Below are 27,153 nucleotides of genomic sequence, written 5' to 3'. Positions count from 1 at the left end.
GTCTGTATGAAAAGGTTATCAAATAGATAAAACAATAACTAATCTATATAATTTGTCCAATTTTATATTTTAAACATATTAGTTTCTATTTCTAATTTCCAGTTACTGGTGAGGGGATTATCACACACATGAATATGTATAAATTAACGCACACAAACACATTCTAAAAGATCTTTTTATAAGGAAAGATAGTTAATGATATTAGGATATTTGACAGAGACAAGATTGACAGAGGAGTATTGGGTTACCACTTGATTTGAGTGTACAAGACTGGAGCTTGGAATCTGATCTAACAGATGAAGATGGAAAGCAGATAAATTCTATATACTTAGCCTATTAGATCAGATATTTTCTAGAAGACAGGAAATATAGTCAGTTGGAACTTGGCGTAAAAGATAGGCAGTGTGTGTGCGTGTGTGTGTGTTGTGTAAATTTTGGGGCACTCATTTCTGCTTATCTCTGTGCAACTCAAATTTAGGATTTATTTGTTTCTTCATTGTGTAAATAATATTTCCATACTGAGATCATCTATTCATTCTATTCTTTTTCCAGTCTATTTGAAGTTGCATGATTATTGGTTTACTTGTCCTCTGCCTGAATTTTTCTACTAAAACATATCTTAATTGCATTTTTCATCTGACTATTTCTCAAAGTATATATTAATGGATTTAGCATGGGAGTTATTACAGTATAAAATATAGCAACCTCTTTATCAATGGGCAATGTAGCTGCAGGTCTCATGTACACAAATATGCAAGGTACAAAATATAAGATCACCACTATAATGTGAGAAACACAGGTAGAGAGGGCTTTGCGTCTTCCTTCTGCACTGTGGGTCCTTAGGGAGCACAGGATGACCATGTAGGATATGAGCAGAAGGAGGAAGTTTAACAGACAGATGAAGCCACTGTTGGCAGCAACAAAGAGACCTAGAAGGTGTGTATCAATACAGGCTAAATCAAGCAAAGGGTTCAGATCACACATAAAGTGATCTATGACATTAGGGCCACAGAAAGGAAGTCCAATAATGAAAAGAATTTGTATACCTCCATGAAGAAAGCCTCCAGCCCATGACACTCCCACAAGTAAATTACAGAGTTGTTGGTTCATGATGGCTGCATAGTGCAGAGGTTTGCAGATGGCTACATAGCGGTCATAGGCCATGACAGTAAGCAAGATGACCTCAGCCCCTCCAAAGAAATGTTCCCCAAAGATTTGAGTCAGGCATCCATTGAATTGAATGGACTTCCTTTCATGGAGTGAATCAACAATCAGTTTAGGAGTACTGACAGAGGAGTAGCAGGCATCAATGAAGGAGAGATAGGCCAGAAAATAGTACATAGGGGAACGCAGCAGTTGGCTGTTTGCAATGGTGATCAGAATGAGCAAATTTCCTGTCATAGAGAAGATATAGATGACCAGAAAAACAGCAAATATAATATTCTGCATGTGTGGGTTCTGTGAGAGTCCCAGGATAAGAAACTCAGTCACGTTGTTCATGTATTCCATCTAGTTCATGAGACAGTTAATCATATCTCCTGGGGGAAAATTGATACACCCTCATGTTTATTTATTTTTTTAATTTAATTTGATTTCGTTCTGTTAATCAATAAAGTATAACCAACTATTCTTTACTATTCCAGAAAGAGTTCTATATATTTATGACTACTTGAAACTATTGAGTTGCCTTTTGCATGGTGATAGCTGGAAAGTTTAATAATATGATCAAGATATGAAAATATTCTAGGCAGTCTCAAGTGTGCTGAATGTTTGGGATGCATCATAGTTTTAAAAGGGTTCAAATTGTTCTCCTAGAGGCAGTTAAACTCACAAAGGATAGTAGGATGTATACTTGTTCATTGCAGTAGCATTCAAGTAAAGGCAAATTGTCTATCGCTTATTTACAGGAAAGGGAGAGCCAGAAAAGTTAAACCATTATTTGACTGGGAAAGTATTAGTGAATTGTAGTAAAAAAAGGATCTTGGAAACCAGCACCATAAACTGAAACACACTGGTATTCATTAGTGAGCAGTAGCTAGAGAAGATAATAGCAGCGGAAGTGGGAGAAGGAGTGCCACTAATAGAATTTAATAGTAGCGTTTTCTAATTAGTTGTGAAGCCACAAACATTTTGATCTAAGTCCAGTTTACCTATGTTTTATGTAATTACATTAAAAAAGCAACAAAGCAGAACACAATCTGGTGCAAAAAGTTCAGAGGAGATGGTCCTGAGGGTGCATTGAAAGTAGGCATATGTTGTTTTGTAATAATTAAGAATCTGTAATAATTAAGTCCATGTAAAAATTCTGAAATAGTTCATAACAAGACTATGTTCATGCACTGGTTACTAAGTGCCTTGCAGAAGTACTGGTTTTAGAGCTTTAGATAGCCTGTGTTGTTGTTATTCTTTATCAACTTAGAGAAAAGTACTATTATACAGGTATAAGAACAAAACCATTAAATGAGATCACTAAACACTGGCTGTTAACTAAGGGTCTTTTAAAGACTTACTGGTTTGGTTTTTCATATACACCAAACAGATGTTTGTCATCATTTTATACAAATTTTCGTATTTTCTTCTATCTACTATGATAACAGAAATATTATGTTTTCTACCTAACATAAGCAGAAAAATTGACAATGTTAATTATAAAATTTTGATTCTTCTAGTTACATTTATCTCCCAAATTTTAAAGTATTATTCAGTTTAAATCACTGAACTATATAATCATAGTTTCATGTTAAAAAGGCATTGGTCTACAAACTGTCCTGTATATTACTTAATGATTTACTTATACACCATTTCAGAAATATTTTCATTTGATGCAGATTTATAAATAGGTCATATCATAGGGTAATATGTAATGATAGATTTAAAATTTCACTCAATAAGAGAATGATAGTTTCTGTGCTCTTGGAAGAACTCTTTCATCTTAGTCCACCTTTAGATCACCCTTCCTATATAGCATTATGTAGTAGAGGTAGCAAAACAGTTGGCAAAACTGTGGGAATGTGTGGAAACAGTAATCTAGTACATCATTTAAAGAACTGTAGGAACTGAATGAGAGTTCTTGTTCTTCCTCTTCTCACTCACCTTGAATTTATTCTCTGGTACTTCACACACCTGCTTCATCATCAGTCTATAAAATGAGAATAAGAATGGTATTACATAATTTACCATGAGAATTAGCTAAAATGGGAAAGCATGCTTACAGGACTACAATATGTATATTTAGAATGAATACATTTGTCAGATAAACATAATTGTTAACTTGAGCAGCAATATGGAGAAATATTTAACCTTCCAAAAACTTAGAAAGAATCCTTTTTTATAGTTTCAAAGAAGCTACAGAAATTTGTAATAGACATAAACACAACCCCAAAATTAATTGTCTGTGTTTTTATTTAGAATAATAAGCTTAATATTATTAAGCATAACAGTATTACTTAATATTTATATTTAGAATTTTTGATGTGCGGTCAAGCTAAACTCTGCTCAACCTCATGATTAACTTTAGTTGCTAAAAGAGGTATCTCCTGTTAAATCAGTGATAGGTGGGTCTAATCCATCTATTTATCTTTGGGTCACATTATCTGACATTAAGTAAATGCAGAATACTTACCAAATATCATGAAAAGTTAGGGTGAGGATGAAACATACTCTATCTTTATTTGACAAACCTTGACAAAAACACTCCTGTATTTCAACTAATCATCACAGTGTTGAAATATATGCCTCAAAGGCACTAGCTATCAGTGTGAATTCTGAGTGTTCAGAAGAGACTTGGTAAGTTGGAGTTTCACAATTAAATCTTGACATCTTTGCAGATATCCAAACAACATGTATTAAATAGTATTCATAGAAAAATCCTTCCCTTTTTCCTAAAAGATAAAGATGTTTCACTGACCACATGGAGTTTAGATCTAGAATGTATTCTTTTAAGACCCTTGTAGAGATATCTTTGATTTCTAATTCTGATTCTTCATTCTGAAAACCAATAGCTTGCAAGATAGCAGTAAAGTCTCCACAGAATCCACTCTACTCATGGTGAATCTTGCTATGGGATGTGGAAAAAGCCAACATTTGTATCCTGCATTATAAGCGTATTTAAAGAAGTTTCCATGAATTTCAATGATCTTGTTATTGTGCTTTCTCTCCCTGGAATTGATTATCTCTATTGATTGAACAGGTCTGTCTTAGAATTCCTGTTTTGGAAAATATGTGTGACTATTCAACTGAGAATAGAATTCCCCATGCAAGGAAAGAAAGCATGTAGTTCCTTCCTCTATCTCATACTATCTTGTTAAGAATACTGAATGCCATGTAAGTAAGCTACAAGGTCCTCATTCTACTATGAACAATAAAAATGCAGTTTCTCTTGTTATAAACAGGACATGGGTATTATTTTTATTCTTACCAATATGACACTATCTTTAAAAAGCTGCTTAATATCTAAACTGATAAGGGCAAGAACTTGACAATAATTTTAAAGTAATAAGTTCAGAAATTTTAGACTGATTTTTCTAAGACTTTTGATCTTTTTAGAATCTATACAATTCTCTGTATTACATTCTTCTGCAAGCTATTGTTACCATAAGGGCTAGATTGAGAGCTCTATCCCAAAACGAAACAAGCAACTTTAAAGAGTAGGTTTCAAACTTATTCTTTGTGTCAATGGATATTAAACATACAACCATCCATTAAGTTTAACAATTATAAATAATTGTAATTATTATTTTTAATACACATGTAGTTTAGCCTGGCTTTGTACTCAATATAGAGCAGAACACTAGCTGAACTCCTGATCTGCCTACCTCTACTTCCCAAGTGAATGACCTTCCCCCCCACCTTATTGTCATTAATCCAAATATATCTTTGACAATTTAATACACATATATAATTCATGCTGGATACTCTGGTGTTTGGGTTATGAATTTAATCATTAATGGCTCAGGCATCTCTCCATCTATCCACCTCCATTATGACTATTCTCATTGACTACCCTCTCTTTTCTGTTCCCTAATTCATGTTAACCCAACCTTCCTTCTAATCTCTTTCCCACATTTATCTCCATCACCTCTTCCTGTTCCTGCTCCCCATTCATCCTCCTTCCATCCTCCTTTTCTTGTTCCTCTTCTTTCCCCTTCTTCTTCTTCTTTCCTCCTCCTCCTCCTCCTCCTCCTCCTCCTCCTCCTCCTCCTCCTCCTCCTTCTTCCTTTTCTTCCCCCCCATGAAATTTAACCAGGGCCATTCAAGTGGCCATGAGGATGTGAGGGTAGAAATATCTATTGGGGTCTGTTAGGGTCACTGGTGGGTATGCAACTGAATGTAATAACTTTAAACTCTTGACATCTGATGGAGAAGGGTCATTTGTCTATTGGTTAAGGTCATTTGTCTATCTGTTGCTTTCATTGGTTAATTAATAAAGAAACTGCTTGGCCTTTAATAGGACAGAAAATTAGGTAGACGGAGTAAACAGAACAGAATGCTGGGAGAAACAAGCTGAGTCAGGCAGTCGCCATGATTCTCCTCTCCGAGATGGATGCCCGTTAGACTAGTCTCGGTAAGCCACACTCAAGTGGCAATACCGATATTAGAAATGGGTTAGATCAAAGATGTGAGAATTAGCCAATAAGAGGCTAGAACTAATGGGCCAAGCAGTGTTTAAAAGAATACAATTTCCGTGTAATTATTTCAGGTATAAAGCTAGCTGTGTGGGCGGCCGGGTGCCAGGAACTTAGCCCGCCGCTCCTATCACAACAGACATCCATAAATAGTTTATAGATAAATTGGTAGGATGGGGATTTATGAACCTTTTACCACACAAGGACTGATTCGACATGAGTTGATTTTTCAGACCTAGTGCAGATAAACACAGAATTCTGTATTTATTATTGCAGTGGATGTGCCAAACACCCAAATAACAGTTCACTGTTATTATTCCTATGCTATGGCTTTTATAATTTTTAGACTCCGATTTTAGCAATGCGATCTAAGTCTGAGGTGTTGTATAAATGTACTGAATAGGGTTGAGCACTCACCCATCACTGATTTCTAGCCATAAGCTTCTAAAATAACTACTATTCAATGAAAAGAGAACCTTCTTCTATTTTGGCTGAGGATAGCATTTAGAACCACTTTGATTCTTCTTAAGTTAACAACAATGGTGATTTTTCTTCCATGGCTAATGACCCCATTGGTCAAGGGTGTTTTGTAATGTTTATAATACTAGGCATAAATTCTTTCTTTGAAGCAGGCATCAAATCTAACCAGAATTTAGTTGGTTATCCCCAGAATAGTCATGCCAGCAATGTAAAAGCAGGCATATATTGCACCATGTGCAACTTGGTGAATGCATGCATTTCTCTGTCCCATAATTTTGGATAACAGCTTTCAGAATTATGTACATCAGCTGGAAAAGAGAGAGCTTCCAGTTAAGCCCCAGCTTGATTTCTCAATGTCCTACAACCCAGATGTTTGATATCTTCAGAAATTAGGTCTAGCTAGCTGTTTCTGTTAGGTCTCCAAGAACAATGGAAAGAGACTAGATTGTGTGGGGCTTCTGGTGACTTCCTGACAAACAATTTATAGAAATATATCCCATACCTGGCACTGGAAGTGTCATTTGATTATTCATAATTTCTGCAATTGGTTCTATCCATCCAAACAGCCTACTTCCATTCAAACATACTTTAAAAATATTTTAATTAGTTTCCAGAGTAGTGTGTTTCCATATGTCTTCTTCTTATACCCCAACATAAGTTAAAACTCCATCTCTAGCTATCTCCTGTTTCTCCTACATTTTTTGTGTCTTATTCAGCAGAATTTCTCTCATTCTACTTTCATTCTGTATCATTTCTAATATCTTTGCTTGTTCAGGCCTCTTTTCATGACCTGTGGTTCTTTTTTGTTTTTGTTTTTTGTTTTTTTTTTTTTGATTCTTGGCGGTTGCTACAATATCCCAACATTCCAACAAACACAAAATTAATTTATAGTCCTCACATGATTGAAAGTTTTGACTTTTTATTTCATATTCTGGATTACCTTCATTTATGTTTTCCAATTTCAGACTTTCAAAAATTCATTTCCTTTCATCATGGATAAAATTCCCTTGTGCATATCCAACTCATATTACCTTCTAACCAGCTGATAACATCTATGATAATTCTAACTCCTATGTCTTGTAAATAGAGCCCAAATTAACATGAATATATATGTATTTCTATCAAAAACTATGAAGTCCTTTGAGTATATGCCCATGAGTGCTCAATCTTGCACATATAAAAGATCTGTCTATATCTTTCTAAGGAGCCAATTTTCATTCTGGCTGCATAAATTTATACCTCCTTATGGACAAAAATAGCATAAAGCTTCCCTGTTTCTGTTTTCTATTCTTCTTCCTTATTTAGTTACTTTTGATTATCTCTGGATGTTGATTATTTCTTACTCAGACACAGACAGTTCACATGTAGTCTCAGATGATAATCTGGACTTCATTTTCATTTTTTATTGCATCTTTTTATTCTCCCAAAATTACTTAGTTCTAGTAATAAATCAAGGTTATAGGTCCAGGTACATTGATCATGTTCTAAGAAATTTGAGGATGTTCTTAATTTCCATGAAATAATGTTTTTTTTCTGGGAATCATCCAAAATGAACCCCAAACATCTGGGCTATAAAGAAGATGTGACAAAGGCTAACACTGGGCCACTGAATGTAGAATGAAAAGAGACCAACAAGGCAACCCATTATCATCAGGAAAAATTTTGAGGGTTCGCTCAGTGCCCCCCAGGTCAAATGTAATTAGTCATTCCCAGTCACTGTGGAGGGCATGACTCCTCAAGAAAATTAGAAAATCCAATGCCTTTATTAAAACTGTACTGCAATTAATGGTAGAAAAACTGTTGAGGATAAATCTAAAGTTCCAACAGAAAATAGAAAACATATATTTTTAGAAACTTCTATATATGATACAAGACCAAAGCTGAATGTACAAATATTAAAAAAATATAATGGAAGGATTATAAGACACTGAGACAGATGTGACTTTTATTACTCCAGAATCTTGGCATCCAAATTGACCTCTTCAGGAGGCAGATATTCAATTCTTAGGAATTGGAGCCCTGTCTCAGGTAAAACAAAGCACAAAATGGGTTGAATACATAGGTCCTGAAGGATATAGAGGAAGGCTGAGGCATATGTTCTAAAATAGCAGTGAATCTATGAGTCATGATCTGTTTCAACAATTGAATAGCCAGATAAACATTGCTACAGTCCCAGGCACAGTCCATAGGCCAACTCATGATTCTTGGAAAGATATTAAAATGTGCTGTAAAAAAATAGACATTAACCATTTGGGCTGTGTGGGGCAATGTTATACAGACCACATATTTCTGCATTGTAACAGCAGCCATCCTCTCTAGCCACAATAGCAACAGAGGTGCTAAAAGCATCTTCAGACTGGCTGTCTCCAGAGCTCAGGATATGCTACTCCTTTCAGGAGATCGCCTGAGAAGAGGTGTCAATTCCAAGTTAGTGACAGAGCTGCAGACATTACATTAGTCCTTCTACCCTGGAAAAAAATGCTAAAAAGATGTTTGGAAAATAAACGCTGGTGATCTTCAGGATTTGAATGAACCCTGAGACTCCCTTCTGATATTGCTGAGTGAACTGTCTCAATTATCCCCATGCCTCCATGCTGGTCCAGAAAGATAGTTTATGTTGGGGTTCAGGCCCTGACAGGGCTAAACAAAAATCCAGAACAACAACTGTCAAATTCTCAGAAGTATGTGTGCCCTACTTTTAAGGTAGTTAATTAAGAAACCTATATGGGTTAAAAAATGACCTTTAACAATAGAGCAACTGCATGCTTTATAACAGGTGGTTCAGAAGCAACTACATGCTCAGTATATTGAAGAACCAACCATCCCTTGGAATTCTCCTGTGTTTGTTGTCAAAAAGAAATCTGGTAAATGGAGAAAAGGAATAGATCTAAGAACTGTTAATAATGTGATTCAACAAATGAATCCTCTACAACCTGAAACTCCTTTGCCTTCCCTATTGTCTAAAGCATGGCCCCCTATAGTTATTGATTTAAAAGATTGTTATTTCACTATACCTTTACAAGAAAAGGGCAGAGAAAAATTTGCCTTCACAATGCCTACTCATAATAAGTCTTAACCTGATAAAAGTAATCAATGGTGAGTTTCTCCCAGAGGAAATGTTAAATATCCTCTCCTGTGATAATATTTTGTAAATCAGCCATTGGAAATGATATATAAGCAATTTTCTGAATCTATAGTATATCATTACATAGATGACATTTTGCTATCTGGTACAAATACATTTAGAAAAAATGTTTAAAGAAGTAAAGAACATTTTGCCTTGTTGGTGATTACAAATTGCTCCTGAAAAACTACAAATAAGGGATTCTATTAATTACACAGGTTATAAAGTAGGGTTAAGAAAATTTGACCCCTAAATGTACAAATTAGGAGAGAATGATTGTAGATTCTTAACGACTTCCAAAGACTGCTAGGTGGTATTTCCAATAAACAGCTCTCTGTTAAGATAAAACCCGATGAACTTACTCATTTTAACAAAACTTGCCAGGTGGTGGTACACGCCTTTAATCCCAGCACTTGGGAGGCAGAGACAGGTGCATCTCTGTGAATTTGAGATCAGCCTGGTCTCCAAGAGCTAGTTCTAGGATAGACTCCAAAGCTACAGAAAATCCTTCTCTGAAAAAAAAAAAAAGAAAAAAGAAAAAAAGAAAAAAAAAACCCTTAGATAGTGACAAGGACTTAAATAGTCCAGGGAACTATTGACTGAAGCTGAGAGAGAACTGACTTTGATTGAATAGGAATCACAGAAGACCTATGTCGATCTTGTGGATCAGAATTTTAACTACATTCTGGTAATATTACCCTCCAAATACTTACCTACAGGAATTTTATTAGAGAGGAAAGATATTATCTTAGGAGCTTTATACCACGTAAACTGAGTAAAAAATTAAAATTTGATGTGGAAAAGGTATTTGAGCTAATTAAAAAAGAGAAAATTAAGATTTCATTATTTTTATTAGAAAAATACCCAGCACAAATTACAGTAATTTTTTACTAATGATTAAATTAACAAATTATGGGGAGAAAGTGACCACTGGAAAAGAGCTTTTAGTAATTTTTGGGAGACATTGACAACAACCACCTCGAAAGCAAAAGAATTCAGTTTATAAATATAACTAATTGTATTCTTCCTTGCATTGAAGGGGACACATCAGTAACTCAAGCCCCTACATTCTATAATGATACAAATAAATGATAAAAGGCAGGTTACAAATCAGAAAACTTAAGTAAAGTGGAACAAAGCCCTTATGATTCTTTCCAAATTTCAGAATTATGTGCTATTCTCATGCTACCAAAGAATTTTTAAAGAATCTTTCAACATACTTAGCTATTTGCAATGTACATATTGAAACCACAGAACTTATATAAGTTGATACAAACTTGATTTATTCAGGTACAGGATGTAATCAGACATAGGTTTTCCCCATATACACAACACACATATAATTCCAAATGGGTCTGCAAAGTCCTCTGGCACAATGTAATGGAAAATCAACAATACTGGCCAGCCTTACAAACCAAGCAGCATTGACATACACCTTTAATCCCAGTAGCCACACTAGTTTGCCATAGAATCTAAGCAGCAGTGGTGCAGGCTCTTAATCCCAGAACTAGAAAGGACTATATAATTGGAGGAGTCAACTCTCAGTCTCAATCTCATTTTGAGATATCCTGAAGTCAGGATTGTCATTTCAATCTGAGATAGAACTAAAAGCCAATGACTGGTTCTTTTGCTTTTATAACCTTCAAATTGAACACCAATTTTTGTCTTTGAGTTTTTATTAATTTTGCAACATTTCAGTCTCTTTGTGTAATACATACACAGTTATTTTATTTAATAAATTATATTATATTGTATGTACATTATATAGTTTACAGACTATGGCAGGGGAGTACAAGATTGACTTTCTATCAGTGGAAGTTCCAAAAATCCAATATTTTTTAGTATAAATTCTGGATTTTTCAGATGGTCTCACTATGAGTCCGAGTCCCAACAATGTAGGCTTTAATTTCAGTGAATGTGTAAACTTGCTTGTGAGAGCAAGCAGGCAGAATGAAAGAGAGAGAGAGCTAGAAAGTTTTCTTCTACTCATTCCTTTATATAGGCTGACACAGAAGGTGTATGCCAGATTTAAGGCACATTTTAACACCTCAAAGTCTCCAACTTTACATTATTTAACTAAGAAAACAGTCCCTCATAGATATACATTTTATTTAATTCTAGATGTGATCAGTTGGTAACCAAAAATACCAATTACATTTGATTTCTTCAGTTATGGGTTAAATTTGGCCACCTCTGTAAGGGGCAACAAGTTTTCATTTTTTTTTCTCTTATAGATGTTCATATTTCTCAGTTATGATTTCATCTCCAGTTTAAAGGATGTAATATAAAAGTTTGTTTTCCTCTTTGTTTATACTGAGAATGAAAAACATCAAAAAATCTAAAACACATTAAAGTACAATATTTTAAATAAGGTTAGGAATTTTAGCTGTCTTTCCTAAGTGAAAAAGTACTATCCAGAGTATAGCAGGAAATGTGCTTTATATGTATTCAGTAATCAAATTGTATGTGAATATTCAGAACAAGTCATATTAGTACATGCTTGTTTTTTATGGAATAGAAAACTTTTACTATCTTGTACGTGGAAATTAACTGAAAAGTAAATTTAAGGTGCAAAAATCGAGGATATGAGGAATAATATCTACATAGTGATATCTCAATAAAAGGAATATTGAACAAATACAGCAAGTACAAAGAAGGAAAACAGAAAATAAATGAATTTCAAAATCAGTAAGAAGAAATATCCATGAGTGTGTGGGTAATGTGCTGTATGGAAATATGTGAGAGTAGCATATTAGTGCAACTTATTTCCAAGATTGCTAGTAAGATGCATCATGTGTAGCACTGTTATTTTATTTATGTGTGTTTATGTGTGTGTGCACGAATGCATGCGTGTTTTAGGAGGTATTTTTTCTATTTTGAAATAGTCTTACTATACAATCATGCCTGGAGTGAAACTCAGGAGGTTGACCAACTTGGTGGAAAATTCACGCAATCTCCTTGTCTCAGTCTCCTAAATGATATCTGATTTCACACATATGCCTTTACGACAGACTTTAATTTCTAGTTTTATATCCAGGCTTTATGATAGTTAGAAAATATTTGTTAAAGCAACTGAATAACAGGAATAAATTATTCATAAAAATGTACAGATTCATTTGCACATATCATACAAGCTACTTCTGACAAGGGGGAAAGTAGTTCCACATATTAAAGACAAGAACACAGTTCAGATGCTGTGTATTTTCCACTTTAAACATACACTAATGCCAGTGAGAACATATAAGCACATTGTATTATGTATATCTTCTAAATTTCCAGTGGGCATAATTAAACATTGAGGAAGTATTTTCAACTCTCCATAATAACAATGATTTTTAGGGTAACATTGGCAAGTATAATATTAATAGTCTTAAATGACTCTCAGCACAGAGATGCAGTGAGATGAGAAGTAATCCAGGATTTATTAGATATGTCATACACACATCACATATCGGCAGCTTCAGACTTTAAGGAAAATTTTTTTGGAAAAAAAGGACAGCAAGTCATAGGACTTTATCAACACCAATAGAAGCAATGGAGAACTTATATCATAGATCTAATTAATGAATAAATGAAATCTTTAATATGTGACCACTCAAAACTGTTGGCTGTACATTCACAGCTGTAACTAAAACCTAGACTTAAAGCAAAAATTCCCTTGAGACTGTTCCTCTTGGGTTTCCTTGTCTTTTAGCTTAAAGTATTTCAGGCAATGAATCTTTAAAAAGTACTTTAAATTAAAGATTCATGGGAGAGATAGGTGCTTCCCACATCTTTTGTTTTTGTTTTATCTTAAGGTCATAGAAAAGAAAGAGGTGCTACTTCAAAAACAAAAACACATGATATTCCAAAAATTTGAATCATGATAGAAGTAAGTATTCTGAATATTTATATATGTTTACAGATGTGATTATAACAAAATGTTTCAGGTTTTCATATTTTTCTGCATAAAAATTGATATTAATAAGTCCCACCTAAGTTTTAAAATTGATTTCCCCCACTTAAAAGTGCCAACACTTAAGTTAGAACTTTCAACATAATTTTGCCCTACAAGTGAAGACATATTTTGATAATCATAATTGCTCTTGCAGTTTTATTTTCAATACGACGTGCCTGTAAACTATGGATATCCCTTTTGTAAAAAGACACTGTAGATAATTGAATGCTTGATTATAGAAAGGTCATTAGTTTCTTGTTACACATTTTGTTAGTCTGGTTTTTGTTGCTTACTGGGTTTAATAGTGTTCTTGAAAATAGTTGACGCTATGTTATGTATGACTTTTCTAATAAAAGTAGTGTTTCAAGCCATAAAAAAAATTAGTCCCACCTATAAAGTCAATTGCTGAAAAATCTGTGCTCATGGTTAATTTTTTAAAATGGGATATTTTAAAAGTTGTATGACAATTCTAGGCAAAATTAGTTTGACAGTCAAATTTTTAAGTCATTTTTTGAAGTAAAAATTTCAGAAATATGTAAACACTGTTGAAACAAAAATATGCTGTTTGTCCATGTGCAGCCCTGTCCTGCTGTATATCTATTCAGATAACAGACAGAAATAAAATGATATATGGGCCACCAGATATGATGAAGAAAAAACTGAGAAAATGATAAAATTTACTTAATACCATGTTCAAAGCTTCATTAATGCTAAATATAAAACATGTAAATCCTTCTTTCCCTCCAATGTCACAAGGCATTGAGATTACATATTGTGGTTTTACAATTTTCCATAATAAGAGATTATTGAAAGTAGCAGAAAACTTACAGAATATTCTTCCTGACTGTTCACACAAGTAATATATTCTCATGGTCTTAGCATTTTATTTAAGTCTCAAGAGTTATATTTCAAACCTGTTCTTCCTTTCTATTTTTTTCTGGTAATTATGTAATTAACATAAGATTGAAAACAATGTGTATTCAAAAACTTTCAATAATAAAAATCGAAATTACAGAATTTTAGAAAATATGCTTTGGTAAAAGATATGTTACCAAATAAGGTAAAAATAGATTACTCTAAACCTGATTATATTCTTCTCTGTGTTTTAGAGTGATAATGTAAAAGGAGAGAGGGGAAGACAGACAAGGGGGAGGCAGAGACGGGGAGAGGTGCAGAGTAGGAGAGGGTGAGAGAGGCAGAAGAGAAAGAGAGGAGATAAGGAGAAGATGGAATGTGGGGCAAAGACCTGAGCCAGCAAGACAGAAAATAGAGAAAGGAGAGACGAGAAAGAGGAGGGAGAGATGGATTTCAGTATTATAAGAATAAAAAGATAAACAAAAGAATAGCATGTATGAAACATGCCATTATCTAGGGACAGTGGTAATAATGGGAAGCATGCCAGCTAGATGGTGTGTGGTGGTAGCAGGATGGGGAACCAACAGAAGTGGAGCATTGGTTAATCCTAGATATAAAAAAGCTATTATTGGAACATCAGAATTTTTTTCCTTTTTCCTGGATTTTGATGAAATATGACCATGCACTTCATTCTTGTGACTTCACAGTTACAGCCTGTCTTACTGCTATAAATACTATGCAATGATAAATTATATTGTCATAACTGGTCCCCAATTAAGCGTACCCATTCTTCTATCTTTTCTTTCTGGATTTCTCCCATCCTGCCTTCTTTCCTTCCTTCTTTGGCTCATTCCTCTCTTCTTCCCTCCATTATACTTCCTATCTATTTCTCTCCTTCCATCTTTGCATTCTTAAAAATCAAATTAAAAAGACAACAAAGGGGGTCTGGAAAAGAGTTGAACCTGTGGATGATTTGACATAATAATATGATTTAACTGGACTTCTAGTAGTCTATGAAATAACCTTGGAACATTTCTATGCATACAGATCTGCATTTGGTTAGACACTTTGATCATTGCAAATAAGAATCATGGATCTTCATGTAAAGATAGCTTTATAATTACATTGCTATCAACAAAGCATTTGAACTTTTAAGATTTTTGCTTTTTACAGTTTTAATTCTCTATGCAAATTTCTTTGATTTTTGTATTCACAGATTATTTTGCAGAATATATATAAGCTAATATGATGATTATTATTCAATTTACAAATCCCAATTAACTAAAAAGATTGATCAACATTGCTTCATTTATTTTCTTTTATTTCAGATGTACTAAGTTTCAGGTGTGCTTTGTTTACTCACTAATGGAAAATCATAAAAATGTCACTGACTTCGTTTTTATGGGCCTTTGGGAAAACAGACAAGTAGAGCTCCTGTTCTTCCTCTTGTTCCTGCTGTGTTACCTGGCTGTCTTAATGGGGAACTCCATCATTCTAGTCACCATCACTTGCAGTCACTTAATTGAACAACCGATGTACTACTTTCTATGCCACCTTTCCCTCATGGACCTCTGCTACACCTCCACCGTGGTTCCCAGGCTCATTAGGGACTTGGCTGCTACAAGAAAGAACATTTCCTATAATGAATGCATGACCCAGCTCTTCACTGCCCACTTGCTGGCAGGTGTGGAAATCTTCATCCTGGTGTCCATGGCCTTGGACCGCTATGTTGCCATTGTCAAACCCCTGCACTACTTGATAATCATGAACAGAAAGAGGTGTCATGTGCTGATTGCTATGGCCTGGGCAGTGGGTTTCTGGCACTCTATTGCTTTACTTCTGATGGTGCTCAGTCTCCCTTTCTGTAGTCCCAACCACATCAATCACTACCTGTGTGATGTCAAGCCTCTTTTGAAACTGGTCTGCAAAGATATTCATGTTGTTAGTATTTTAGTAATTGCCAACTCTGGAATGGTGGTCGTTGCCATTTTTCTTGTTCTAGTTGCTTCTTACATACTCATTCTGTATAATCTGAGGACAAGATCATCTGCAGGGCGACGCAAAGCTCTCTCAACCTGTAGTTCTCACGTGATGGTGGTAGTTTTATTTTTTGTTCCCTGTATTTATACCTATGTTCTACCTGCAGGAAGTGAGAATAGGGATAAGGAAATTTCTGTGTTTTACACTGTGATTGCCCCCATGCTGAATCCCCTCATCTACACTCTGAGAAACAGTGAGATGAAAAACGCCATGCACAAGGTATGGTCTCAAATGTCACATTCAGAGCTGAAATAAATGAAACATCCCTGTGATACTGTTCCTATGTTCCCAGGTCAGAAAACCTTTGAAATATCATAAATAGCACAAGTGATAAGTTGCCAGGGGTTGGGAGAGGTGTGCAGGTGGGAGTAATTAGTCAAAGAAGCAGCTTAAAGTCATATGTAATGCAGATAGCAAAAGTAAGTCCAGAGATGACCAGGTAGACATGATGCCTGCAAGAATGGCCTTGGTTTGGTAGAATACATGCTTAGGATGAGAAAGTACTAGTGTTCTTTCCCAGTCACCCCACGCACTCCACACACAAACACTAAAATTGAAGCACATCTTTATAAACACTTTAACCCTCTGTCTGAGAAAAGATATATAATACTCTGTTTTTGTTTAGAATTTAATCCAACATTTTCTCTTATTTATATTAACTTTTATTATTTTTAGTTTTTTCCTATTGCATGTATACATTGTACATACTGAATTATATAAAAACATTTTCATATTTGTATATTGTATACTTTGAGCACATTAAGCTTCTATGTTTCCACTTCTTTACCTTGATACCCCTTCCACAGCTGATTTAGGTCTAATGACATAATCTCAGAAATCACTATTCTGGAATACGTATGGTGCTATGATTATAGCCTTTGAGGTTTAGGAAGGTCTGGGGGACATTCTGTCTTTGTAACTCTTCCTGTGTGTGCTAACTAGTTTCTAATAGTCCTATGAGTATATTTTATAGTACCTGTAAAATGATGCAATAGTTCACGGCTGGAAGATCTCTGTTAATGCATATAAGTCTTAAGAGGACATATCTTATGAGACACTTTTAGGATATGTGGATTTTTTTCTCATTCCCGTCTTTTTCCCTGTGATGCCCTTTATGTGAATGTACTTCAATATTTCTCTCAGATCCAGTGCACTTTTCCTTCATTCCCTCAGCCAAGCTGGCTTTGTTTACTCTGCTTGCTTTTCTATGCCTTACATATAATCACATGACTGTGCTTAGCTTCTTCAGGAAGATTCTAAAGATCCATTAACGAGTCACCCAAAAATTCCCAATTTCCAATATTTTTGTGCCTCAAGACATTAACTGTTATTTCAAATAGTCCTGTATTTGAGAGAAATGCTTCTTAAAAACTATATCTTCACAATCAGATTTAGCCAGGTTATCAGCATAATATCCATATATTCGAATAAAATAGATATATAATTTTTCTACCTTTTTACTGTAGAAATGACTCTCAAAAATTAAAGGTTAATTAGACACAGGAATCACATTAAAATAAGATGTTTATTTTCATTGCAGTATATCAGCGAGTTATACCCTCAACTTTTATTTGTCTTTATGACATATTTACTGTGCTTCCAATTCTGTGTAATACTCTGATACCACAAAAGGTCATATATTATGAGAAATATTTAAAAAAGAAAAACAACTAGTAAATGACTCCATTTACATATCAACGAGAGAATGATAGCCAATAGTTTTAGAGTTCCTTGTAAAATAACACTTGTTTATTTTCTACAGTAGGGAGATACTGCTGATCTACTTACAGTTTCTCCCATGTGTTATATAGTATTACTATTATACATTCTCTCTCTCAGCTCAGTGTTATATTTCCCTTTGTTTAGCTATTTTCCTCTACCAACAAATTTGTCTTTCTTTGGTCCAAATTTCTGAATTCATTCTGTACATAATGCTTTGCTTTTCATCATAATGTCTCCTTTTCATCATCATGTAGAAATTGGGAAACAGAGAATTTTAAAGTTATGGCAGTTTTTCTGCAGTGTCAGAAACTCTCCATGTTTTATCTCAAATTTTTTATATATCTAGATCATTGTTTCACTCACGCAACTGTTCAAAAGTCTAGAATATACAGAAAATATTTACCCCTTCCAAAAGAAAATTAGCTCTTTTGTTATTTTTTCATATGCTTTTAAAAATGTACTTGATATTATGTGACATCATTTCTTAAAACAGTGGAACTTTCAGTGATGAAACAGGGTGTAGAAGTGTGCTGTAAATATATGTGTTAGCATGAAGAGTTTATGCACGCTTTTCCCACTTGGGATATATGATGCTTTAGAGGATGATTCACAAGAAGTGTCTGTACCATGGTAAGACTGCTATTCAGCAAAACAAACCAAAGGAAGAAGCAACAAGCTATGGCCCATTTTCTTTTTTCAGTTGTCCAGTTTGGGGAGAGAGATCATATTATAGTATGCGATTAAAAATTATATTGAGCTGAGATTAATTTACTACTTTTTGTGTTCTTTTTAAAATTTACTTTGTGATAAATTCATTTTTCATTGTTTACTCGTTTCTTTATGATAATGATGATACTGACAATTCATGAAACTGTTACTTATTCTCTTTTCCTGCCAATAATATGGATCAACATTCTTTATATCATCACACGTCTATTTATGACTTCCAATGTTTATATCCTGATATAAACACTATAATCAGACTCTTCTGGTTCCTACAATTTTCCTTAACCTCTTCCAAAATGTTCCTTGAGCTTTGGAAAAGTTGATATGAGTATGATCCTTTCCTGCACACTTGGATTCCATGCCATAGCATAGGTCACCTATTATCAGTCTTTTGATCAGCTTTGATTCTCTGTTATAACTACTACCCGTTACATAAAGACCTATTTGTCCATGAACATGATAGCTGACAACAGTCGCTAACTGATGTAAACAGATGTTTAGAAGTCATTTGACATACATACGACATTGATTTAGCAAAGCAATAGGAATAGTTAACTACTTGCTGGGATCTATGATAGCCTCACATGTTAATTATTCATATATTTTGTGCTGGCTCACAGTACCAAGCTTAGGTTCCCTCACTGCATTTCATGTAGTGATGTGTAAAAAAAAACATGTGCTCTACAGTCATAAATATCTAGCACACAACCAATGGCCTCTTCTGTCGTATTGGTTACCCTCCTAGAACAACTACTACGCATGCTCATTTAAGGAGTATACTCTTGAATAGGCACAGTTTAAGGTCATACTTTAAAGAAAAATCATGGTAGTCGCATGGATAGGGGATGCTTGCTGAGCTCAGAGTCATGAACACATGTATAAAATATTTCAGTGATATACATAATGTCCCTGAGCATGCTAATCTTATACTGTAAAGTTTAAGCTGAAATAAAAGAAAACTAACTTTGGAGATACATTATTAACAGAGAAATATGCACTTGAAGGTGCCTGATTTGCTTAGTCACTAATAATAGCTCCAAGTAAGCTAAAAGAATGCCTGGGAATACCCTGTAACTTTTACTAGGCTCTTAATCATGGATTGAGTAGCTCAGAATGGACAGGCTTATAGATAAGAGAGGAGTGGGTTTAAACTCCCAAACAATAGATCCCCACTCTTAAACATGCTATTTTACTTTCTTATTTAAATAATTTTTATAAATAGAATATTGTTCACATATGGACAAACTTAACCATAAATTTTGTTAGCTGTTTCACAATCTTCAATTCTTAGATTTAAGATACTTCAAAAAGACACCAAGGTAGAAAGCTCCTTTCCTTCCCATGTTCCCTTAATTTTCTCTACCTTTTTATTATATCTCAGAAATTGCCAACATATCCCTGTCACTCACCTTTTTCCTTAACTGATTTTTATATGCTTTGATTCTCCTAGCAATTTCTAAATATAACATCTGATTTTTCATCACTAACACCCACAACCATATTTCCTGTCAGAGAAAACTTTGAGTGACTCAGATAAAACTATTTTATTATTTTCCCTCTATCATCACTCCTGTGCATGCTTTAGCACATTACAGTTCTGAAATACATTCATTCTAAGTATCTTAGATGGACATTCTTTCTTTGTAAAGATAATGCCTTATTATGAAATCAGCATAGCAGATAAGGATCCCCTGCTTCCCCATCCCACAGGCTAAAAGCAATGTGTTTCTGAGAATAGAAAGCAGGTGGTTTTATCCAGTATATCTCTACTTAATGATCAGCATACATATAGATGTGAGTCCATCATCATCCTAAGCATAGTCTGATAAACGAACCCACGCCCACCTTATGATTGAAGCGATCTCATAGTAAAGACAAAATAGATTCATTCTTTATGCTTAATTTTTTCCTCAGGGATTAGGCTATGTCCCTCTAGTAACCTGAGCTACAAAGGGTTTTGTTCTGCCTTTTTCAATATGGAGGTGGTTCTTGTATTTTATCTGTTGCTTTCATTGGTTAACTAATAAAGAAAACTGCCTTAGCCCATTTGATAGGCCAAACCTTAGGTGGGTGTAGTAAACAGAAGAGAATGCTGGGAGAAAGAAGCTGAGTCAGGAGTCGCCATGATTCTCCCACTCCAGACAGACGCAGGTTAAGATCTTTCCTGGTAAGCCAGCTCGTGGTACTACACAGAATATTAGAAATGGGTTAGATCAATATGTAAGAGCTAGCCAATAAGAGACTGGAACTAATGGGCCAGGCAGTGATTAAAAGAATACAGTTTCCGTGTAATTATTTCGGGGCATAAGCTAGCCATGAGGGCGGCTGAGTGCCGGGGACGCAGCCCCGCCGCTCTTATTACAACACATTCTAAGTATCTTAGATGGACATTCTTTCTTTGTAAAGATAATGCCTTATTATGAAATCAGCATAGCAGATAAGGATCCCCTGCTTCCCCATCCCACAGGCTAAAAGCAATGTGTTTCCGAGAATAGAAAGCAGGTGGTTTTATCCAGTATATCTCTACTTAATGATCAGCATACATATAGATGTGAGTCCATCATCATCCTAAGCATAGTCTGATAAACGAACCCACGCCCACCTTATGATTGAAGCGATCTCATAGTAAAGACAAAATAGATTCATTCTTTATGCTTAATTTTTTCCTCAGGGATTAGGCTATGTCCCTCTAGTAACCTGAGCTACAAAGGGTTTTGTTCTGCCTTTTTCAATAAATGGCAACCATATTTTTGTTCAAAAAGTTACCCTGACCACCTATTGTTTTGACCACCTTGCTATGAACACCTCTTAAACACGTCTCTGTTGCACAGTTGTTATGACCAACTTGTTAGGTTCTGCTTCTGTAACCCTACCTATTTGCCTGACAAATGCCCTCTTTGGAAACTCCCTATCCCTGAGCTATAAAATCCTTATTGTTCTGATATCTGCTGCTGATTTCTTGAACTCTAGCTCTACAAAAACAACCTGTGTGCAGGAATAAGAAAGATAGCTTTAATTAATTACTAACTGGCTATTACAAACAATGCTGCTATGAACATAGTTGAACAGATACTTTTGTCATATGATAGGGCATCTCTTGGGTATATTCCCAAGAGTGGTATTACTGGATCTTGGGGTAGGTTGATCCCAAATTTCCTGAGAAATCACCACACTGATTTCCAAAGTGGTTGCACAAGTTTACATTCCCACCAGCAATGGATGAGTGTGCCCCTTACTCCACAACCTCTCCAGCAAAGGCTATCCTTCGTGTTTTTGATTTTAGTCATTCTGACAGGTGTAAGATGGTATCTCAAAGTTGTTTTAATTTGCATTTCCCTTATCGCTAAGGAGGTTGAGCATGATCTTAAGTGTCTTTTGGCCATTTGAATTTCTTCTGTTGAGAATTCTCTGTTCAGTTCAGTGCCCCATTTTTTTAATTGGGTTAATTAGCATTTTAAAGTCTAGTTTCTTGAGTTCTTTATATATTTTGGAGATCAGACCTTTGTCTGTTGCAGGGTTGGTGAAGATCTTCTCCCAGTCAGTGGGTTGCCTTTTTGTCTTATGCCCTTCAATGGAGGAATGGATGAAGAAAGTGTGGAATATATACATATTAGAGTACTACTCAGTGGTAAAAAACAATGACTTCTCGAATTTTGTATGTAAATGAATGGAAATAGAAAACACTATCCTGAGTGAGGTATCCCAGACCCAAAAAGAGAAACATGGGATGTACTCACTCGTAATTGGTTTCTAGCCATAAATAAATGACATTGAGCATACAATTTGTGATCCTAGAGAAGCTAAATAAGAAAGTGAACCCAGAGAAAATCGTATAGTCATCCGCCTGGATAGGGGAAGTATACTGATGAATATCTTACATATCACCTTGGAACCTTCATCTGGCGATGGATCGAGATAGAGACAGAGACTCAATTTGGAGCAACGGTCTGAGCTCTTAAGGTCCAAATGAGGAGCAGAAGGAGGGAGAACATGAGCAAGGAAGTCAGGACCGTGAGGGGTGCACCCACCCACTGTGACAGTGGAACTGATCTATTGGGAGCCCACCAAGGCCAGCTGGACTGGGACTGAATAAGCATGGGTTGAAACTGGACTCTGAACATGGCGGACAATGAAGGCTGATGAGAAGCCAAGGACAATGGCACTAGGTTTCGATCCTAATACATGAACTGGCTTTGTGGGAGCTTAGCCTGTTTGGATGCTCACCTTCCTGGACCTAGATATAAGTGGGAGGACCTTGGTCTTCCCGCAGGGCAGGGAATTTGGACTGCTCTTCAGTATCGAGAGGGAGGGGGAATGGAGTGGGGGAGGAGAAGAGGAGTGGGGATAGGGGGAGGGGAGTGGGGGGAGAGGGCAATATGTGGGAGGAGGGGGAGGGAAATGGGAAACGGGGAGCAGGTGGAAATTTTAATTAAAAAAGAATAAAAATAAATAAATAATAATAAAAAAATTAATTACTAACTTTAATTAATCTGGTCATGATAATTCAGTTGGTATTCTTTCTCCTTGCATCTTTGGGATTAACTTTATGACTATAATAACCACATTTATATCTATTCCAGTGAGGTATAGGCACACATCATCTCTTTAGTGATGACTTCTCTCATTATAATTTCTACCCATTTCTCTTCAGAAAGTAGTCTACAAGAATGCAGCAACATAGCAAGCTTCTACCTCCAATCCATGAAATAAAGTTAAATAACACTATTACTATCATCAAGAACTAGATATTACTATATTGTTATGTTCATTTCTTTGCTATGGCTACCAGTCAAGCATACACTAGATTTTCACAGCAACTTCTGCCCTAATGACTGTTGAGCTGGTGGTAATGTCACAAATCGTGATAGACTAGTTCCACCTCAACAGAAAGCTACATAACCATTGCAGGTTCAGTCTCTCATGCACACAATGTCAACTTTCACATCATGGAATAGAGATATGAATGTAAAGATGAATGTGATAAGTGGGAGATTATTACATAAAGGTTTAAAAAATTTGGATTTTATTTTAAGAAAAACATTCTTCAGTATGTCTTTTTTTTAAAAAAAGATTTATTTATTATGTATAGTGTTCTGTCTGTCTGTATGCTTGCTGGCCAGAAGAGGGCACCAGATGTCATTACAGCTGGCTGTGAGCCACCATGTGGTTGCTGGGAATTGAACTCAGGACCTCTGGAAGAGCAGTCAGTGCTCTTAACCTCTGAGCCATCTCTCTAGCTCCCCTTCTATATATCTTTTTACTAAAATTGCTAGGAAGCTGGTTTTCATTTTTTTCTCTAAAATTACCAGGTATCTATTTAAAAATTAGCAGGTTTGAAAGTTATAGGAAAATGGGTCTGCTACTAAACAATGGATTTGTGATAATTGCCTGTGTCCTTGTTAACACATTAATATAATGAAGGAAAAATTACCGAATTATTCCTCCATGTATTTTAAAATATCATGGTCAATCACCAGTTATCTTCTTTACAAGTGGGTCATTCAGTTGATAATATCCTTTGACAAGGACCTCAGGGAACTTCAGTAAACCAGTTGATTTTGAAGACCCTTATCATTAGGAGAAAATCCTGTTTTACATCGGTATCAGAACAGCATGACTCTAAAAGGAGAAAAAAACATGATGCATGTGAAACACAGTAAGGTGAGAGGACTGACTCTCTCCTGGATGAGATAGGCTCTTATAGTCCCCAGAACCTCCAATGACTGATACAGCTGCTTACACACCCATTGCTAAGTTTACAGCTTTATACTGTCCAACTCAGAAAACGTCTTCTTTTTTTCCCCCTTTCTATTCCTATTTGTGCCCAATGGACCCAAACCTAAACTTTGTACCGTGACGCTCTAGACCTCTCTGAAGACATACAATTGCCCGTGAGAGTATTTACAGAATTCCTTTACTGAGTTTGACTGCTTTCTTGAATTACAACTTAGGAACCTTCGCTGTCTCTGCTTATTCCTTCTACAAGAAGCTGGGCATAGCTCTAGTTTGCCTACTCTATTATTTTTGTTTGTTTGTTTTCCCTCCTATATTCAAATAAAATTTACCTCAAGTTTCTAAGTAATATTGAAATTATTTTATAAATAAGACTATGACATTGAAAATAAAACTGTTTCTAATGAAATAGGTTTGTAAAATACATGAAAAGGTTTTTTTTTTTCTTAACATGAGATCGAGAGCTCTGTATTCATACTAGTCCTCACAGAAGTTGTTAACAATGTAGGAATCTTGAAACTTATCTTCTGTAGTTCACAGAAAGACTTCATCATTCAACACTTCTCTCCATGATAATATTTACCAATACCTTTCAAATACATTTTGGGAGCTAATGTCTCTATACCCCTGCCCCCAATGTAGCAAGGCTAATTTAGGGTAGTTCATGAAAATAAGGATTCATGATCGAAATTCTCTTGTCCAAATAATATTTTCTCTTTTATCCTGGTCCTGTCATTGTCAACATCATTACCCATCATACTTTTCCTTTTTCTCTCCTCTGGCAATTTTAATGCAAATGAAAGCACCTCTGTACCCTAACTTCTTTCTAAATAGTTAATATATATGCTAGTTATATATTAAATATTGGTATATATATTTTTATATAACTATTACTATAGTCTGAAGAGACAATGCAAATTAGATGTGTTATAGCCTCTGCAATGGTTTAGATTAGCGGAAGACAGGGAATTTTAGGTGATAATGGTACTCTCCACATGAATGCCTTGCACAATTGTGTGTTAATATTCCCTCTGGATAACAGAAGAAACATTTTTTTTAAAACATCCTATGGGATATGGGATAACTTATATCAATAGGTTTTTGGGCAAGTGAGACTCATGTAGCCAGTCCTCCATCAGGTGAGAGAGATTATTTCCACACTGTGAGCTCCGAGACACATTATTACAGATTTGGTAAATATGCATATTTTAATCTGTTTCAGTACATTTACGATGAGAGTACGCTACTGGTCTTTGAAAAGGAAACATTAAACTTAATAGCCTAGTGTACTTTTAAATGTTTACTATTATGATAAATAGGAAATACTGTCTTTGGAATGAAGCAATTCTCTAAAATCAATGTTTTTCTTATAAGAAACAGGTACGTGAAAGTCATTCATTACTATGTGGGAATAAAAGGATGCATTTGATATATTAATGTTTAACGTTCTTTCTTAAGATGCTAAAGTATAGAAGCATTCTCAAATGTTTTCATGTAAAGTAGCTAGATGAGATTAGACTGACCAAAAACCATCCATTTTCACAAAAATCCTGGAAGATAACATTTCTAACAAAATTTGGAGAGATACTTAATATAGAATAACAACTTTGACAATTCTTATGAGATTCTTCAGTTTTGTGATGAGTGAATTCAATTCTTGATCAGAGTAATGTATATTACAGTATATTATGAAAATTTTTACATCCTTCTAAAATGATATTACTTTTTACTTACAGTGGGCATACACCTCAGAATTATTTTAAGAAGTTGACTAACTACTCCTTAGCTAAACTTCAGACCAAACAAAACAGTGAGGATACTTAAATATATAATAAAGAATAATAATACCACGTATAGGAGTGTTTCTGAAATTTCACTAAGCACTTGCTTCTTCACAAATATCACATATCACCTATCAACCTTAAGATCTTCGCAATGCACTTGATATCTGTCTAGTAAGACTTAAAAAATGATTGCACTGTAATTTTTTGACAATTGAGGGAACTAGATACAGAACATGTAGCTTGGATATATTGAATTGTGTGAGTTTTTGTATTCTGCCCAGGCTATTTTCCAGGGCTCCTATTGATAATATAGCACAAATCATGGGTTAAGAAACACATTTTGAGAGGCCAGAGGAGGGTTTTGCATGTAACTTTTTAATTTAAGCTCTTAGCTAAAGAAATTAGGACAGTTAGTATTCTCAGACTATAGTAGCCTATGCGTAGAAGTAAATTCAAGAGTGAGAGTCTCTGAAAGACACAAAACCAGTTTCACTGAATTTAGGATAGGTGATTCTTTAAGACAGCACCCCGAAGAAGCAGATTTTTCCCGATGCAAGTTCTGTCACACAGAAGGAGCCTCAGGTTGTGATGTTAAGACAATCATTGTTCTGGAAGTCAAAATGTTATGCTATGTTAAGATGTACAGCACATGGGACCTTCCATTTTGAGTCATTTAGGTAACTCATCAAGATGCTTTGATGAATTTCAGTTTTACTGCCTCTTCGGTATGCGTATTTTTCTTGGCTTTATAATTTATGAATGTAGTTGTCCTTTAGTGAACACAATAGATAAAAATAATCAATACCTTAGTTATGTTAATATTTTTATAATCTGAAGGGCAGTATCAATATTATGTGAGTATCATTGCATGCAAAATATGGTAGAGAGTATTTCACTTGAAACAATCAAGTACTTTCTACATTGCAAAAGACACTGGATTTAGATCTGAAAGCATTAAATACTGAAGATGCATAGATTTCAAAGGCTCTAATTTCACAAAGGATGCTACGTGAAAGGCACACATAATTTTATTTTTCCAATAATGAAGAGAATTGTGAAAAATATGAATCTGCTTAACAGTAACTTTAAAAGTAAACTTTAAGTAGAGTGTTTATTATTAGAAATATA

The 27,153-nt window shown here is 35.0% G+C and overlaps 2 protein-coding genes across 2 annotated transcripts; one reads left to right on the top strand and one right to left on the bottom strand.

Annotated features, from left to right (window-relative positions):
• Positions 1 to 579: 579 nt before the first annotated feature.
• LOC130867124 (olfactory receptor 4C46-like) lies at positions 580 to 4,941 on the bottom strand. The gene is made up of 2 exons (XM_057758881.1): positions 4,915 to 4,941; positions 580 to 1,509 (listed from the first exon to the last, which is right to left on the bottom strand). Exon 2 carries the CDS (start codon positions 1,507 to 1,509, stop codon positions 580 to 582), a length of 930 nt encoding a protein of 309 aa, XP_057614864.1. The 5' UTR covers positions 4,915 to 4,941.
• A 10,444-nt stretch (positions 4,942 to 15,385) lies between these two features.
• On the top strand, positions 15,386 to 16,315 carry LOC130870457 (olfactory receptor 4P4-like). The gene has a single exon (XM_057763191.1). The coding sequence runs from the start codon at positions 15,386 to 15,388 to the stop codon at positions 16,313 to 16,315; it is 930 nt and encodes a 309-aa protein (XP_057619174.1).
• Positions 16,316 to 27,153: the final 10,838 nt, after the last annotated feature.

The sequence above is a fragment of the Chionomys nivalis genome, chromosome 2, assembly GCF_950005125.1.
Source record: "Chionomys nivalis chromosome 2, mChiNiv1.1, whole genome shotgun sequence".
Classification (NCBI taxonomy): Eukaryota; Metazoa; Chordata; class Mammalia; order Rodentia; family Cricetidae; genus Chionomys; species Chionomys nivalis.
Note: the sequence above shows the minus strand (reverse complement) of the source record. Positions and strands in the feature narration are given on the sequence as shown.